Source organism: Gekko japonicus, unplaced genomic scaffold (assembly GCF_001447785.1).
Source record: "Gekko japonicus isolate JY-2015 unplaced genomic scaffold, Gekko_japonicus_V1.1 scaffold3374, whole genome shotgun sequence".
NCBI classification, from domain to species: Eukaryota; Metazoa; Chordata; class Lepidosauria; order Squamata; family Gekkonidae; genus Gekko; species Gekko japonicus.
The window spans coordinates 130,434-147,634 of record NW_015164762.1 but is presented as its reverse complement, the minus strand read 5'-3'; the positions used below and the strand labels follow the sequence as shown (position 1 = coordinate 147,634).

Here is a 17,201-nt window from a genome sequence, read left to right as displayed (position 1 = left end):
ATACCCCGCCCTTCACTACCCAAAGGTGTCTCAGAGGGGCTTACAAACTCCTTTCCCTTCCCCTCCCCACAACAGACACCCTGTGAGGTAGGTGGGGCTGAGAGAGCTCTGACAGAAACTGCTCTTTTTCAAGAACAGCTCTTATCAGAACTACGGCTTGCCCAAGGGCATCCAGCCAGGTACAAGTGGAGGAGTGGGGAATCAAACCCGGTTCTCCCAGATTAGAGTCTGCGCACTTAACCACGACACCAAACTGGCTGACTATGCCAGGGGCGATTATGCACTTATGCGCACATAGCTACCTGATTATTATTATTATTATTATTAAAAAGGGAGGTGAAAACGGAAGGGAAAGTTTAGACGTCCCAACTGGCTTGACTTCAGAACTGGGGGTTCAGACAGCTGGAAATGCAGGGTGAAAGTGCTGGCATCCGTTAAGATCGGAACTGCCCTGATGTCCTTTAACCCTGCTTCAAAGAACGGGGCAGAATGGGGTGGGGATAACTGGGGCATGGAACGACAATGTCACTGTCTGATCGTGCTCGTTAAATCCGCAAGGGCACTACAACGATATCAGATCACACTGCTCGTGTGACCGCAGCCAGTGACTTATCCTCCATGAATCCATCTAATCCCCCTTTATAGCTGTTTTATTCCCGTGGCCATCTCTACGTCCTCTGGCAGTGAATTCTGAGGAATGAGAGGGTCCTCTCAAAGATTACATCGGCTGTCGGTCCTGCTGTCAGCAGCATAGCCGGAGTCATCAAGGTGGATGGGTAGCGAGGCAAAGGTGGGGCGCGTCTGTACTCAAAAGACATAGTGGTATGGTGGCTGAGAAGGAGGCACTTGTCCCCTAGGCAACACTAGTTAACAGAGCATTCTGGATAATCAAGTGCTGGAGGACAAAGCTTTTCCTATAGTGGACAAAGCTTTTGGTGTCGAAGTTGAGAGCATGGACTTGAATCTGGGAGAACTGGGTTTGATTCCCCACTCCTCCACTTGCAGCTGCTGGATGACCTTGGGCAAGCCATAGTTCCGGCAGAGCTGTTCTCTCAAGGACAGTTCTTGAAAGAGCTCTCTCAGCTCCACCTATCGCACAGGGTATCTGTTGTGGGGAGGGGAAGGGAAGGGAAAGGAGTTTGTAAGCCGCTCTGAGACTCCTTTGGGTAGTGAAGGGTGGGGTATAAATCCAATCTCCTCCTCCTCCTCTTCTTCTTCGTTTGTATGTTGTGGTTTGACCTGGGGTTCCCAAGGGGCTCCAAACCCAACTTAATTGATAAGATCCACCAGGTGAATCATGTAGGGCGGTGGTTTCTTAAAATTAAGTGACCATGCTTGGCCACACTAAGGCTGATACTGCATTGGCTTTCCCCTCCATTGTTTTATGAAACCCACGCTGGAACAGAAATTCCCCTCCGCTTTGCATGCTGCTTTCACTTCCTTTGACCATCGGATTTTAATGGTAGCCTCCACACTCCATGCCGCTTTCATGTTCTTTGATCATCAGATTTTATTGTGCCTTCTGCATAGATTTATGACTGTTTTATGGCCATTCAGGGGTGACTTTGCAGTCAGTATGGCATTGCCTTGAGGTATCTGAATGTGGTTTTGAGCTCCCCTTTTCCTCCCAGTTGGGAAAATATGGAGTAAATGCTAGATGCAGAATCGCCCTAAGACAGGGTACTGCATGGATGTTTCATTCCACCTTGACTTCCTTACTGAAGCTTCATTTTCGGGAGCATCCACCTGACATTGTCCAATATTCATTCTGTTTCTGTGCTTCTCACTTCTCCATAATTTCTCCCTGACTGGAATATTGCTATAGCAGAGAGGGGCGGAGAGTTGTAATTGTTATAAAACCATCCTACCAGTGGGTGGTGCTATGGTACATAAACTGTTTGCGTTGGTTCTGTATTGTTTCTAGTTGCTGTTCTGTGTAAGTTTGCTGTTTAATGGTGGTAGTAACGTTTCTTTAAAAGATCTGCACTGGAGGCTGGGCTGGAGACCACTTGGAAACCTTGTCTTAGTGCTTGTTTCTTAACAAGTCTGTTATGTTATTTTGGCAATGCTCAGGTGTTTGTTTGTTTTGGAGGGGTGGGTTAAACCACAATTAATTATTTTATTTATGTCCAGACGCAAACCTACACCCTTTCAAGTTTGCAGAACCCTAAGTGGTAGCTGGGGCTAGTCCCATTTTGCAAGATTTTTTCTTTTTAAAAAACCTTGGTTATGATAAATAGATCGTTTCTAATCCCCAACCCCGTTCCCCCTCAGCACCTTCTGAAGGGGGAGAGCCCGCCAGTGGGTATGTTTTAAAGCTGGGGTCCTCAACTGTTTTGAGCCCATGAGCAGCTTTGAAATTCTGACAGAGGGTGGTGGGCAAAATCACAAAATGGCTGCCACAGGAGGCAGAGCCAGGCACAAAATGTCAGGGAGTGAAGTTATGTGTAATTCTAATGGTGACTCTTCAACATTTCAGGCAGAAGGAGGCCTTTTTAAATAATATATTGTTGAAAAACATTTTCTTCCTTACACACAGCTTACTTTTAGTCACATAGTACAGATCCTTGTGCTGTGGTGGTGGTGGCAGCCAAAGCAATATTGTTGTTTTTTTTTAAAAAAAAAAATCTGCACAGCCAATCAAATCTCCAGTGGCCAATCAGTGTCAAGTGCCATGGTGCCCATGAGCACCACATTGGGGATCCCCACTAGGGATGGGCACGAACTGCAGTTTTGCGGTTCCATTTGGTTTGTAGTTCATGGCCAAACTGAGAGGTTGGTTCGTGAACTGAAGTGGTTTGTATCAGTTCATGACCCCTGCTTTCTGCTCCCTGCTGTTTTTGTGGGGAAGAGAAAGGCTGGGGGTTTAAATGGCTCCAAGCCATTTAAACCTCTGCTTTCTACTCTTCACAAAAAAACAACTGCGTGGTGGAGAGCTTCCTGCTTCCTGCTGCTCAGTTGTTTTTTGTGAAGAGCAGAAAGCAGGTTTAAATGGAGCCATTTAAACCTCTGCTTTGTGCTCTTCATGAACCGCCACAAACTGCCTTGAAATCCATGGAAGTTTGTGGAGGCTCTTCAGTTCGCAAACTACGAATCAGCGAAAATTCATACTGAACTTATGTTTGTGAGCTATCATGCCTATCCCTAATTCCTTAACCGTCGAACATGTATAGCTTGAAGATCTTTTTCATCCATCAGATTACCAAACTTCGTTATGTATACCTGATTTACACAATGCAGACTTCATTCCTTCCTGTAGCAAAATGTTAATTTGCATGCTTTATTCAATTTGAAATTAAAATTAGCTAGCTGAACCCTTCATAAAGGCTCGAGGGCCGATTGGAAGGCAGGGTTTCGTATGTTTAAGTGGAAGAACAGACTGTTGTGTCTGGCTGCCAGGAGCTCTGGAGCACTGGATCCCGTTGGGAAGAGAAGTAAGATATAAATGTCTAAATAAATACATTTCCTTCTCTCTCTTATTTCAGGTGTGATCATCTTACCAGCGGTGTGCCTCGGTTTGCTCCTAGGAGGGTTCATCATGAAAAAATACAAATTAGGCATACTTGGTGCTACAAAAATGGCATTCTTAACATCCGGCATTGCCTTCCTCATTTCAGTCCTGTACATAGTAATGGACTGTGAGAATCGCAAGGTGGCGGGATTAACAGTGCCCTATGAAGGGTATGTATGTGTGTGCGTGCCTAGGACAGAGGGGGAGATGGATGTGAGCTTCTTTTGGAGATGGTTCTGTATTGGGGAAGCAAGCGACATTCAGAAGCTGGGAGATTTAAGGTAGGAGTAGGATTGTCAGTTCTCCGATCAGAGTGGGAGATCCCCTGCCCCCCACTCCTGTTACTGGCTGCTGCTCCACGCAGTGGCAGGATAATTTTAGGGGGGCATGTACTGTTTTTTCACTTTTGGGGGAAACTCGGATATGTCAGAAGGTATCTCTAGGAATTGCCAGAAATCTCTGTGGTTTGGGAAGACATTGCTTGCCTCTGAGAATCTGTAGAGTGAAATTTCTAAAAAGGGAAAAGAAATGGTTTCAGGAGAAACTGGGTAAAAAAGAACTAAGAGAATTCCTCCTAAACAACATGAATTGTGAATTCTAGGGCATGGACATACAAATTATCTATTCCCCCTGGACGCATTATACTCAGACTCTGGGCTTTTCTACATTTTCATTTTAGTCGCTGCTAAATTCCTGTTTCTTTGTCCTTTTTTCCTTTTCCGCATGTGTTTTGCTCCCTCTAGTGGTTGATTCGATATCACACAGCTTTTTTTTCTGGCATATCTGCCTGCAGATTTAGGCCCTTTCTGCACTCCCCTTTTAATCCGTGTTCACCGTGGTGTCCTCCAAGCAATTCTTCACTAAAATCTAATTCAATCTTCTTTTTAATCCAGGGTTTTTTTCTCCCATTCTGCACAACCTTCTTTTTATTCTGGGTCCCCCCCCCATTATGCATTATGTTACCTCCCTTCAGTGGTCAGCTCGGTTTCAGCCTGCTGTTGCCCCCAGTTATATGGATTCAGAAAAGGCCTTAAATTGCTGGGGGGGGGGGGAAGCGATGTAATATTGACTCAACCACTAGAGGGAGCCAAACATGAGCAGAACAAGGGGGGGAAACACGAAGAAACAGGAACGTCGCAGTCAGTAAAATGAGAATGTGGGAAAGCCCAGTATCTGAGGGTCAGAACAAACTCTTCAAAGATGGTTAGGCTGTATGAGGTTGATATCGCCTACCAATAAGAGCTACGGTGATCTGGAACAGCTGCGCTTGGATTTTCTGGGGTGCATAAATTCTGGGGACCCTCTTGCAAGGTATGCACCGACAGTTGTCTGTTGCCACTGGAGACCAAGGAGGTTGATAAAGTGGCCACTGGGGCAGTGGTGGCAGTGTCACCCACAAGACAGTTCTTGGTAAGCACCAGTGGAGAAGCGAAAACAAATGGGGTGTGTGAAGGGCCCCACCCACTTGTTTCCCTGCATGGCCCCAAGGCCAATCAAGGTCGCCTCAGCCTATCATTTTCACAGGGCTATTTTTGGGCAGGAACGCACAGGAACGGAGTTCCGGCTGGCTTCAGAGCTGGCCACGCCCACTACAGCCAAAACCTCTGTGTGTGCGTGGCTACAGAGGGAAGGCCTGAAGAGTGCCCCCCCCCGGCAACTCCGAGGCAGGTGGGCCAGGGGGGGGGCTGGTAGGATCAGGGAAGCATTAAAATGCCTCCCGTGACTTTCCCGGCATGTCCAAGGGCTGGCTTGTCCGGGTGCCCTGCAGCTGCGGGGCACCCGGGCAAGCCAAGGAAAGGCATGGGGGTGTGGCCTAATAGGCTAATGAGCTGTGCTGTCAGGGGTGTGGCCTAATATGCTAATGAGTTTCTGATATTGGGTGTGGCCTATTATGCTAATGAGTTCCTGCTGGGCTTTTTCTACAAAAAAAGCCCTGCATTTGCATTTTATGGATGTCTTGTCTGCCTGACCTCTGTTTAGTGGAATGAGGCATTACATTCCCACCTCCATTCATCTCCTGTCTCTTTGCTCTATCCTCTGTTGTCAAATTTATATGGTAAGATTTTCTAGGCAAGGGCTTCTTATATGTCAGAAAACTACTTGTGCTTATATAGGGTGCTTATATCTGTCTATATATGTGTGTCTGTCTACATCAGTGTCTCTCCCTGTTATAGAAAATAAATAGAACAACTGTGAGATTCTATAACAACCTAAATGCTCATCTCTAACTTTCCTTTGTAAGACAACCAGTCCCACAGCACGCCAGTTCTTTATCCTCTGCTTGCAACTCTGACTGCAACTGTGGTGCAAACCAGTGGGATCCTGTCTGCGGAGAGGATGGAATCACTTATGTGTCAGCCTGTTTTGCTGGATGCAAAGACTTAATGGGATCTGGGAAAAATACAGTAAGGACCCTCTTTTTTTTACTACAAAGAAAACAGCACAGTTCCCTGTACTAGCCAGTCTTTCCGTTGATCCTCTTCCCAAGCCCTGCTCTCTGTGCTTCTGAATGCAGAGATGAGGCAGGTGACAATTAAAGACAGAGCTTTTTCAGTGGTGGCACCCCGTCCCTTAGTCTAGCCTGACACCTCCTCGCTGTTCTTTGAGTGGGCTTTTCCACATTCTGAGTTTCCTCACTTGTAAGTTCCTGTTTCTTTGGGGAGGGGAATCTGTTCTGCATGTGTTCAGCTCCCTCCAATGTTCAATTAGATATTACCCGGTTTATGTCCAGCATAAAAACCAGCAGTTTAAATCTGTAGGGAGATATGCTGGATATAAATAAGTGTAATATAGACTTGACCACTAGAGGGAGCCAAACACATGTTGAACAGAACATCCCCAAAAACAGGAACTTACAATAGAGAAACTCAGAATGTGGAAAAGCTCAGTGCCAGGCCAAAACATTTCTTTTTTTACCCAGGCTTTTCATTGAGGAGTTTCACCTCTTTTTAAAAGCAGTTTTTATGCTCTGTTTCTAGCGTGACCGCAAACATATTAGGTTATTCATAATTTTGTTTTTATTTGGTTGTTTTTGTGCCTTTAATTCTTTTTAACTTTGCGAATGGCTCCAGGTCATTGGAGAGGAGGCGTGTGCACTTCCTAAATAAGTAAATGAATCCAGGTCAGAATTAGGCATGCTTAACCCCATTACAGTGAACAGATTTCAACACACATTACTCTGAATTGGGTTACGGCCAAAGTCTCTTCCAGTTTGTTTGAGAATCCTAGACTGAGGCCAAAACTAGATGATAGAATACCATGTCAAGTTCAAGAGCCAGTTTGGTGTAGCGGTTAAGTGCTTGGCTCTAATTTGGGAGAACCGGGTTTGATTCCCCACTCCTCCACTTGCACCTGGCTGGATGACCTTGGGCAAGTGATAGCTCTGATAAGAGCTGTTTTTGAAAAACAGCAGTTTCTGTCAGAGCTCTCTCAGCCCCACCTTCCTCACAGGGTGTCTGTTGTGGGGAGGGGAAGGGAAAGGAGTTTGGAGCCGCTCTGAGACACCTTTGGGTAGTGAAGGGCAGGGTATAAATCCAATCTCTTCTCTTCTTCTTCTTCAAGGTTTTGGTATTGACCTATAAGGCCTTGAGCGGTCAGGGTCCAATGTACCTACGGGACCGTCTCCTCCATTATGTCCCTGGGAGAGCATTACGCTCTTCAGATAACAACTTGCTTGTAGTCCCCGGCCCTAAGGCTATCTGGCTGTCCTTGAACAGGGCCAGGGTCTTTTTGGTGCTGGTCCCAACCTGGTGGAACTCTCTGCCAAATACAATCAGGGCCCTGAAACCTTATTCCGCAGGGCCTGTAAGACAGACATGTTCCGCCAGGCTTTTGGTTGAGGGCGGCGATAGTTTTCTTTGGGCTGGCACCCTTTCTCACCCCTCCCCCCCGCTGTTTACCTTATTTGGCCCTCTTCCCTCCCACCTGAGAAGTAGCTGGCAGTCTCAAATTGGATTAATATTCACCACTTTTTTTCAAATATGTGTTCTTCATGTTTTAATGATTTTATCTGATTGTGTTTTATGGATTCTGTACATCGCCCAAAGCCCTGCAATAGTAGGGAATTGGGTGATTAATAAATCCAAATAAATAAAATAAAGCATCCGTGAGTTAGTGGGGACACCATGTCATGTAGCTGGGCCCTGAAAGGGCCATGGCTCAGTGGTAGAGCCTCTGCTTGGCATGCAGAAAGTCCCAGGTTCAATCCCTGGCACCTCCAGTTACAAGGATCCAGGTGGTAGGCGATGTGAAAGACCTCTGCCTCGGACCCTGGAGAGCTGCTGCGGGTCAGAGCAAATGGTAGTGACCATGGGTGATTTCCCACAAGCGCTGCTCCGCGCTCACTCCTCCCTTTTGCCCCGATGGTACGTGTCAATTTCACACAAGCTGCTGCGCGGCCGCATTTTGCCCCGCAGCTTCGTGCGATTTTCCCCGTGTCTACTCAATCCTCAAAAAACAGGATTGAGTAGACGCGGGGGAAATTGCACGAAGCTGCGGGGCAAAATGCGGTCGTGCAGCAGCTGGTGTGAAAATGACATGTACCATCGGGCCAAAGAGCTTGTGGGAAATCACCCCATGATTCAGTATCAGGCAGCTGGAGGTGTATTCGTGTGGGCATGACAAAAACCCTGTCCCTTTACAAACGATGGTTAATAGGATGATTCTCCCACCCTCTGTGTTACCTTCTTCTAGGTTTTCCATAATTGTAGCTGCATTGAAAATGTGGGTTTCATGAGGAGAAATTTCTCAGCTGTTTTGGGAGAATGTCCAAAAAGTGATGAATGTTCAAGGAAGTTTATATATTTCATAGCAATAAAACTAATAAGTTCCTTTTTCTATGCGTTGGGAGGGACTCCTTTTTACATGATCATGATAAGGTAAGTAATATCAACATTACCAATCAACCTTCGTCCCCAACCTTTTCCCTCAGCTTTTTTTTTTGCCATTCCTATTAGTCCGAATTCACTGTTTCCTACATTTATTTATTTAAACCCCAACTTTCTGCTCTCATGAGGGCCACCAGCGCAGCTACCAGATTAAAAACATATGTAATAGAAAAATAAATCTTAAAATAATCAAAAGCCAAGCAAAAAGACATCACTACAACAAGTAAAACCAAGCTAAAATACACATAACAACAATTAAAATATGTGGCAGGAAAGAGGGATCGCCAGCTGAACTACAGACAGAAGATGGCGGAAGATGGCAACCAAAGGGGGCAGGGCAACCTCTCGAGGGAGAAAATTCCAGAGTTTTTGTGCCATGACTGATAAGGCCCTCTCTCAGGTTGCCACCCGCCTCATCTGAGTCAATGAGGTTTTCTTGGACAAACCCCGGCTGACCTTCCTTAATTACATTGTTTTCCATTATACCATTCCAGATTATTTACTCCAGCCTTCGGGAAACAATGCTGATTTGAGGGAATGTGTTTATAAAGACAATGCCCTAACTGACAAATTTCTAAATAAATCACTCAAAATTTGCTCCATGGTATAAAACCATTTAAAAAGATCACTTTAGAGCAGGTGTGCCGAACTCATTTGTTATGAGGGCCGGATCTGACATAAATGAGACCTTGTTGGGCCGGGCCATGTGTGTCATAAAATGTAATGCCAGGTAGCGGAGATATAAACTTTGTAAAGGACACAAACACAAAGATTTTTTTTTACTTAAAATAAAAACATGCTTAAAACATTGGCATTCTTTCAATATTTTGTTTAGCAGTATCTGATAACTGACACCTCTTGCTCTGAATTATTGCATCAAAATGTCTGTGCTGTTGCAGACTTGAGTATGCTATTCAGGTGTGTATCTGTAAGCTGCAAATCTACTTTTGATTTATTGACAATCACCACTGAAATCTCACGCTCAGAGTTCTGAGTCTAGGACCCAGGGGAGAACATGAAATGGCTGAGTGATTGAGAGAGTCTGGCGAAGTAAGCTATGATGCAGCTGCAGCAACAGAACTGGAAGCAGGAGATGGCCAGTTCCACTATGTGCCTGATAGTAGCCCTCCGGGGGCCTCATCTGGCCCCCGGGCTGCATGTTTGACACCCCTGCTTTAGAGTGTGCTATTTTACTGAAATCACAGCCCACGATCTCAGAATAGCATTCTCTTCATTATGTTTCCAGTCAATGCCAACTTGGGTGATTTAAAAAAAACCCACACACACACTCATGGATCAGTGTATATGTATTTGTGGAAGTTTGATCGAGGACTTACCACACTGTGTTTTAAACTGTCCTTTATACTCAGAACCAAGGGAAACATTTTCTTGCTAATATATTATCTGGTCTCCACCTTCTGCCTGATCCTGATAAATTACGTTTCATGCTATCAGACATGGATTCTTTTATTTCCAGAAGGGTGACACTACGCCCTGGCTGCCAGGAAAATAAGAGCAACTGAGGTAGCCAGGAAAGTAAACAGCTGATATACATCGTCGTTTAATAGTCTTTAGAAATTATCTGATTTCAATGTTGATTAAATTTTAAACAAATATCTTAAATATTCATATCTGCATTGTATGTATGTTTCTGTTATGTCTGGATTGTAAAGGCCCATGGCTAGGTACAATAAAATTTTCTACCTATGATGGTTCCTTCAATCAAATCAGAGTAGTGACGCATTTCTCTCAGTATTGTCTACTGTAGCTGGTGGCAACTCTTTGGCAGAAAAACGCATTTCCGAACTCCAGCTACTTGGAATTCATTAACGGAAGGTGCCAGGGACTGAACCTGGGACCTTCAGAAAGAAAATCACATGCTCTACCACTGAGCCAAAGACCTTATGTCTATCATATTGGTACACTTATTGATTTGAATGCAGCTCTCCATGGAGTGTATACCTGCGGTGAGCCCAAGTGCTAATACTGTTAATAATAATAAGTGTTAATAATAATATCAAAGGCCCTTCTGTGGGAGGTGTCATTTTCAAAATGTGGAGGGGTTCCAGCTAGAAAGAGGGACTTTTCAGTATGGAATGCCCTTTCAGACACAGGTGTCTGCTTTGTTGGCCTTTGGGCATAATGTCCAGTTCTTCTGAATCTCCAAGGCTATTAATGGTTGGTTGTGCTTGTAAAACTGCTTTCAGCAAGGAGTTCTACAACTGGAATGGCATCTTAAAAAGGTTCTTGGTTTTATAGTCACCCACCACTACATCAGACTCTAGGGACAATTGTAAGAATCTCAAGAGTTTTCTCAAGAATGTAAGAAGAACCCTGCTGGATCAGAGCAGTGGTCCATCTAGGTCAGCATCCAGTCTCACACAATGGCCAGTTAGTTCATCTGGTCCAACAACAGGACATAGATGCCGAGGCCTTTCCCTGATGTTGCCTCCTGGCACTGAGATTCAGAGGTTAACTGCCTCTGAACGTGGAAGTTCCCTTTAGTCACCATGTCTAGTAGCCACTGATCCTCCATGAATCCATCTAATCCCCTTTGAAAGCTGTTTATTCTTGTGGTCATCAGTACTTCCTCCGGTAGCGGATTCCACATTTTAATCACTCTCTGTGTAAAGAAGTATTTTCTTCTATCCATCCTGGATCTACTACCCATCAGCTTCATTGGATGCCCTTGACTATTTTGGGAGAGGGAGAAAAAGTTCTCTTTGTCAACTCTTTCGACGCTGTGCATAATTTTATAAACTTTTTGAGGTGGGAAATATGGGCAGTGGTGTTCCTTCAAGGTCTTTACAAGCCTTATGTTAGTTGTTGGTAATTTATGTAGCAACCATCAAAGCACACTTGGTCATTTATGTTGTTCACCACCAATGATGTCATGAATATTAGCCAATAGGAACCTGTTGTAAATGTACAAGGCCCAGCCCATCTTTTTTAAAAAAACAATTTTTTATTTTATAAAAGACAAACAAGCATACATACAAAAATTCGGGGATTGTCAATTACATAAGTGTTTTGTCTGTTTGGTTACCTCATACATTGTCTAATTATATATTTTTTCCACCATATGTTTTTGAATACATCCTTGCTCATAACCAAAAATATAGTTCATATTTTCTTATAATTCGGTTGTATGTCCATATGGTTTATTTCCATCAATTTATAAAACCTTGACCATATATTATCAAAGTTTCCTTCATTTTGTCCTCTCAAGGTTAAAGGTAATTTATCTCTACAGTTCCAAGTATTTTATTTATAATTTCTTCTTTTGAAGGAACTTTATTTTTCCTCCAATATTTGGCATATAATATTCTTGCAGCTGTCACTACATGTATAATAAGATAGGAATCTTGCTTTTTACAATTGTATGGTATTAGATTCAATAAAGACAGTTCTGGTATATAAGGTACTAGGAAGAAGGCCCGTTGTGGCAATAAAGACAACGAGCGCTAGGTAGGCAGGCCGGCAGGCAGCGTCTCCCCTTATGTCTTCCCCCTGCTGCTCAAGACCCCGGGGGGGCAGGCTGCCTGGCTGCAGCCCCTCCCCGAACCTCACCGTGGGCGGAGGCCCCAGCGGGCCAGGGCGCCAGGCCTCATCCACGCCCCCGGGTGGGGGCCTCTGGAGGGCTTTCCCCGGCCAGGCAGCTCAGCGGGTGAGTGGGGAAAGCTGGTGCAGGGGCCTCCAGAGGCCTTTCCCTGACCAGTCAGCTCAGCAGGTGAGGGGGAAGAGGTGGAGTGGGGGCCTCCGGCGGCCTGTTCCTGCCCGGGTGGCTCGGCATGCAAGTGGGGAAAGCTGGTGCAGGGGCTCCCAGAGGCCTGTCCCCACCCAGGCAGCTCGGCAGGCAAGCGGGGAGAGGTGACATGGGGGCCTCTGGAGGCCTGTCGCCACCCAGACGGTTCGGTGAGCGAGCGGGGAAAGCTGGTGCGGGGGCCTCCGGAGGCCTGTCCCTGCTGGGCAGGCAAGTGGGGAGAGGTGAGGCGGGGGCTGCCAGAGGCCTTTCCCTGCCGGTCCACCTCGATGGATGCCCGGCCGGCCATCTGTGGCCAGGCTCGGGCGACAGCAGCAGGCTCGGGCTGGCCCCCCCTTCACTGGAGCACCTGTTCCATCTGTCATCCAGCTGCGTGCAGGGCAGGCGGCGACTTGCACTGGGGCGAGGATGACCGTGGTGGTGGTGGCACGATCGGGCTCCAGTCCCTGGCTGCCAGAGCATCTGTCCTGTCCACCCACCGCAAGGAGAGTGAGGCCAAGATGCCAGGTGCCACCTCTGTGGGTGGGACCACGGCAAGGGAGACAGCAACGCAGCCAGTGGAGACAGACGCCCTGTGAGTGACACTCCAGGGCACCAACCAATTCCAGAGCGTGTCGAATGTTCTGGAGGGTGCCACCTCTAAAAGGGTTTTATAATATAGGGAGATAGTACATTTTAACATTTTTGTAACAGTTCAAGAATCCAAGACTAGTATTTTTTAACTCTATCACACGTCCACCACATATGAAAAAATGAACCAACTTTTTTTGACATTTCCAACAATTGTTTGGTAGGTCAGGAGAAAACTTTGCTAATTTATCAATATTATGACCAAAGTTTTGTGCCCATTGAACCATAGAATTTTTAACTATTTCATGTTGTGTTTTATTTTCTAGTATTATTACATATAATAATCAATTTCTCATCAGTATGTAACAATATCTTGTCTATTTCTGTTATTTTTGAATAGAAACCTATTTGCTTCTCTTTAACATATCTTGATTCTATGTGAACTCTTTCCAACCAACTTATGTTGGATTCTTGTTTTTTATGATTTTCTGTAGGTTTTAATTCAGCTTTGTTAGCCAACAAGACTTCATATCTTAACAGTGCATTTTTTTGAAATAAGTTTGGGGTTGTAAATGCTTCTAGTGGTGAAACCCATTTTGGTATTTTAGTATTAAAAAGTCTTTTAACTCCTTCCCATGCTTTCAATAAGGATCTTCTGATGAGGTGCTGTTTAAAGTATTTGTGTCAGCTTTTCCATAGCATAAAAATGCATGCCATCCCAGTAATAGTTTGTGTCCCTCTAACGTTTATAATCTGTTATTTTCTAATGTAATCCATTCTTTTAACCACTTCAGTGATGTTGCTCTATAATATAAAAGCCAATCTAATAATGCAAATCCGGCTCTTTCTTTTGCATCTTGTAGTGCTTTGATTTTTATTCTTGGTTTCTTGTTTTGCTATATAAACTGTGACATCAATTCATCAACTTCTTTAAAATATTTTTGATTTTGAGGAATTGGAATTGTTTGAAATAAAAAGATCACTCTTGGTAAAATATTCGTTTTTATTGTAGCTATTCTTCCCATCAAGGATATTTGTAAGTTTTTCCATTTTTCCAAATCTTTCTTTATATCCAGTATGAGTTCCTTTTAGTGGCCTTTTACCAAGGAACATCCTTATTCTTAGATATTTCACCTCTTTTTTTTGGCTTCTAGACCTGATATTTCTTGTAACTGTTGGGTTTGGGCTTTAGTCATATTTTTTATTAAAATCTTTGTTTTGTTGGGCCCAGCTCATATTTTATTGGCTAGTCTTCATGACCATGGTCATTGCAATGCATGCATTAGTGGAAAGGTGAGTGGAGATTAGTCTGTGTGTCCTCGTGACTGTAAATTACAAACTTTGTTGCAACTGGATCACCAGCTATAGAACTACTATGTCCAGTCCACCCAGACAAGTGGATGACCATTAAAGTTCATTGAAAGAAGCTTACAATAATTTAGAGAAACATAATAGTAGCAAGGTTAAATTTAACTTGTGTCTTTTAGATGCGTCCATGAAGATCTGAAATCACTTTCACTTGGTGTCTTTATGCTTGTGGTGAGAACTCTGGGTAAGAAACATCTTTCTGATTATTTTAAACCATGATATCCTCCCAGCTGATTGCCCAAGATGTGTACTGGTGTAGTGGTTAAGAGTGTGGAGTCTAATCTGGGAGAACTGGGTTTGATTCCCCACTCCTCCACATGTAGCTGCTGGTGTCACCTTGGGTCAGTTACAAGTTCTTTCAGAGCTGTTCTCTCATGAGCAGTTCTCAAAAGAGCTCTCTCAGCCCCTCCTACCTCACAGGGTGTCTGTTGTGGGGAGGGGAAGGGAAAGGAGATTGTAAGCCACTCTGAGACTCCTTTGGGTGGTGAAGGGTGGGATATAAATCCAATCTCTTCTTGTTCTCTTGGGGTCACAGGGTTGCTAACCTCCATGTAGTGGTTGGAGATCTCCTGGAATCACAACTGGTCTCTTTTGAGAAGAAGCGAGGATGGTGCGCACCCCTCTCCCTCCCTCCTGCAAGATTTAAGGAGCCCCCCAGCTGATTGGTGGGCCACATGCTGCCTGCCAATCAGCTGAAGGGCCCTTTAAATCTTGCAGGAGGGGAGGGAGAGGGGTGACCGCTGATGGTCGGCCTTCGGGATAGAATTGAGCTGACATAAAAATAATGACAGCCCCACCAGCCCCACCAGAATTTTTTTCCCCCCACAGACCACAAAATCCTGGCTATGGGCCTGGAGGACATCTAACTTTCCTTCTCATTTGAGTTAGGTGATATAATAGATGTTCTAAACAAGGGTGTGGAGGGGATAACGCTCTACATCTTACAACAGCACTACAGATAAGATTAGCATTCCAACAGCCAATCCATATGCAAAAGAACCTCCTCAGGAAAGCTCCTCCATTAGCATGTTCACAGCCTGGGGAACTCCTACAAGATAATGACTCAGCCTTACCCCACCTTCCTGAGTAGATATAAATTACCTGCCTACCATTTTACTCCTCACCTTGACACAGAGAGTACTCCATCTTTCTGCATTATACCTCTAAGGATGCCAGTCACAGCTGCTGGCGAAACGTCAGGCACTAACAATGCCAAGACCACGGCCATACAGGCCAGAAAATCTACAACAACTAATGAACTCTGGTCACGAAAGCCTTCAACAACATATTAAAATTTAATCTGACAAACCAAAATTCAGACCAGACCACACTGTGATGCTTTCAGCTGATAATACAGCCAGCCCGGGATTCAGGAGACTGCCTGTTGTGAATGGGGTTTCACTCACTCTAAAGGAGCTGGTTGACAGTTTGGAGGTCCTATTAAGTCATATGTACAGATGGAGGTTCTGGTCTCGTACATGTTCGTACATGTTCACTCTGTTGGTGTGTTTGGGCACATAAGTCTCCTTGTCCTCATCTCACTTGTGCCACAGTGGTCTGAGAATGCTCTTTGGGAAAAGCAAGCCGATGCATTTCCTTTCTGATATCTCACAGCTGGAATTCTAGCCCCGGCTTATTTTGGCGCAGTAATAGACAGGACCTGCTTGAAGTGGGCAAGAACTGGCTGTGGGAGCAGAGGAGCTTGCAGGCTATATGATGCTACCGCATACAGGTGAGTTGCATTGTAACCCAGAAATTCCATCACTTTCCCCTCCGTGGTAGTTTCCTAATTAAATTGATGCAATGGCTCCAGTTGAAAGAATACGCTCTGGTGGATGACAGGCATTAGCATGGAGTCTTCCCAGCCATGATGTCTCCAAAGCAATTAAGTTATATGTTATTAAGTTATGTGTTTGTGTGTGTGTGTGTGTGAGAGAGAGAGAGAGAGAGAGAGAGTGTGTGTGTGAGAGAGAGAGAAACAGAAGGAGAGAGAGATTTAAACTATGGCTTTTTATGCCAGACATAAACCAGCATAATATAGAATCGACCACTAGAGGGAGCAGGACACATGTGGAAAAGACTACCCCACCCCCCAAAAATCGGGAATTTACAAACGAGGAAACCGAGAATGCAGAAAAGCCCAGAGGGAGAGAGAAATACTGAGTAACAGTTATTCAGATAACAGCAAGATTGCAAGTTTTAATCGGTTTAGTTGGGGGAGACATCAACAAAGTCAACAAACACTAAATTCATTGCAGGTCAGTTTTACGCGGGGAGGCGGAAAGTTTGCATAGGCTTATCTTTTGAGATAACAGGGGCTCAAAAAGATGTGCTTCCAAAACTGGGGGGGCAGTGAGAAAAGGAACAGAGAAGGCCAGAGTTTAGTTCCCCTCACCCACACTCTGTGTTTTTAAAAGACACTCCCAGTTTACACATTAGTAGGCAAATAAAATGATTCTTTGTTTTCATGCATTTTCTGTTTCCCCTTGCAGAGTTTCTTGTGTAAAATGTTCACGTTTCCTCAAATTGTTTGTGTCAGTAAATATAGTTATAGTTAGGGCACATTGGCTGTATAAATACTGTATACATTAAGGGGGAAAACGAACACTATGTACACACGTTACATGCGAACCGACAAAGTGTTAAAACACATTGACGCAAATATAAGCTAACAGAAAAAGAAAGAACATCAGGAGCATCCAAGCAGCAGAGGGGTGAATAGAAAACTCACTGGCATCATGAGCATGATGATGTCACTTCCAAGGGAAGTCTGGAAGCAACGGCAGTCGCTCTAGGAACTGCCCCAAATTCTATGGTTTTACCACAGGATTTCCAGTGATTCCTGCAACTTCCACCGTTGCTTCCAGGTTTTCGCTGAAGTGATCATACCTGCAACGCGCTCCCAGGAGGGTTGCCAAGTGTTACCTTCCTCGTTCCTCCACAGCGGGGGACTCCCGGGCCGATCACGGAGCGCGTATGCCGCATCCACGTCACCAGGAAGTGACGTGACGATGCCGGGCATGCTGGGGGCGGGGCCACGACCATCCGAGGGAAAACCATAGAGTTTTCCCTTGGATGACCGTGGGCCCACCCCCAGCGTGCC

At 44.9% G+C, this 17,201-nt stretch overlaps 1 protein-coding gene across 1 annotated transcript in view; it reads left to right on the top strand.

Annotated features, from left to right (window-relative positions):
* LOC107109126 (solute carrier organic anion transporter family member 1B3-like) overlaps nt 1-17,201 on the top strand; it is a gene marked incomplete at its 5' end in the record, with an annotated part of 30,444 nt that overhangs the window by 10,513 nt on the left and 2,730 nt on the right. Inside the window, 4 exons of the mRNA XM_015409698.1 lie at nt 5,754-5,916; nt 8,204-8,388; nt 14,218-14,282; nt 15,713-15,830. Of these exons, the coding sequence (XP_015265184.1) occupies nt 5,754-5,916; nt 8,204-8,388; nt 14,218-14,282; nt 15,713-15,830 (531 nt within the window). The remainder of the gene's footprint in view (nt 1-5,753; nt 5,917-8,203; nt 8,389-14,217; nt 14,283-15,712; nt 15,831-17,201) is intronic.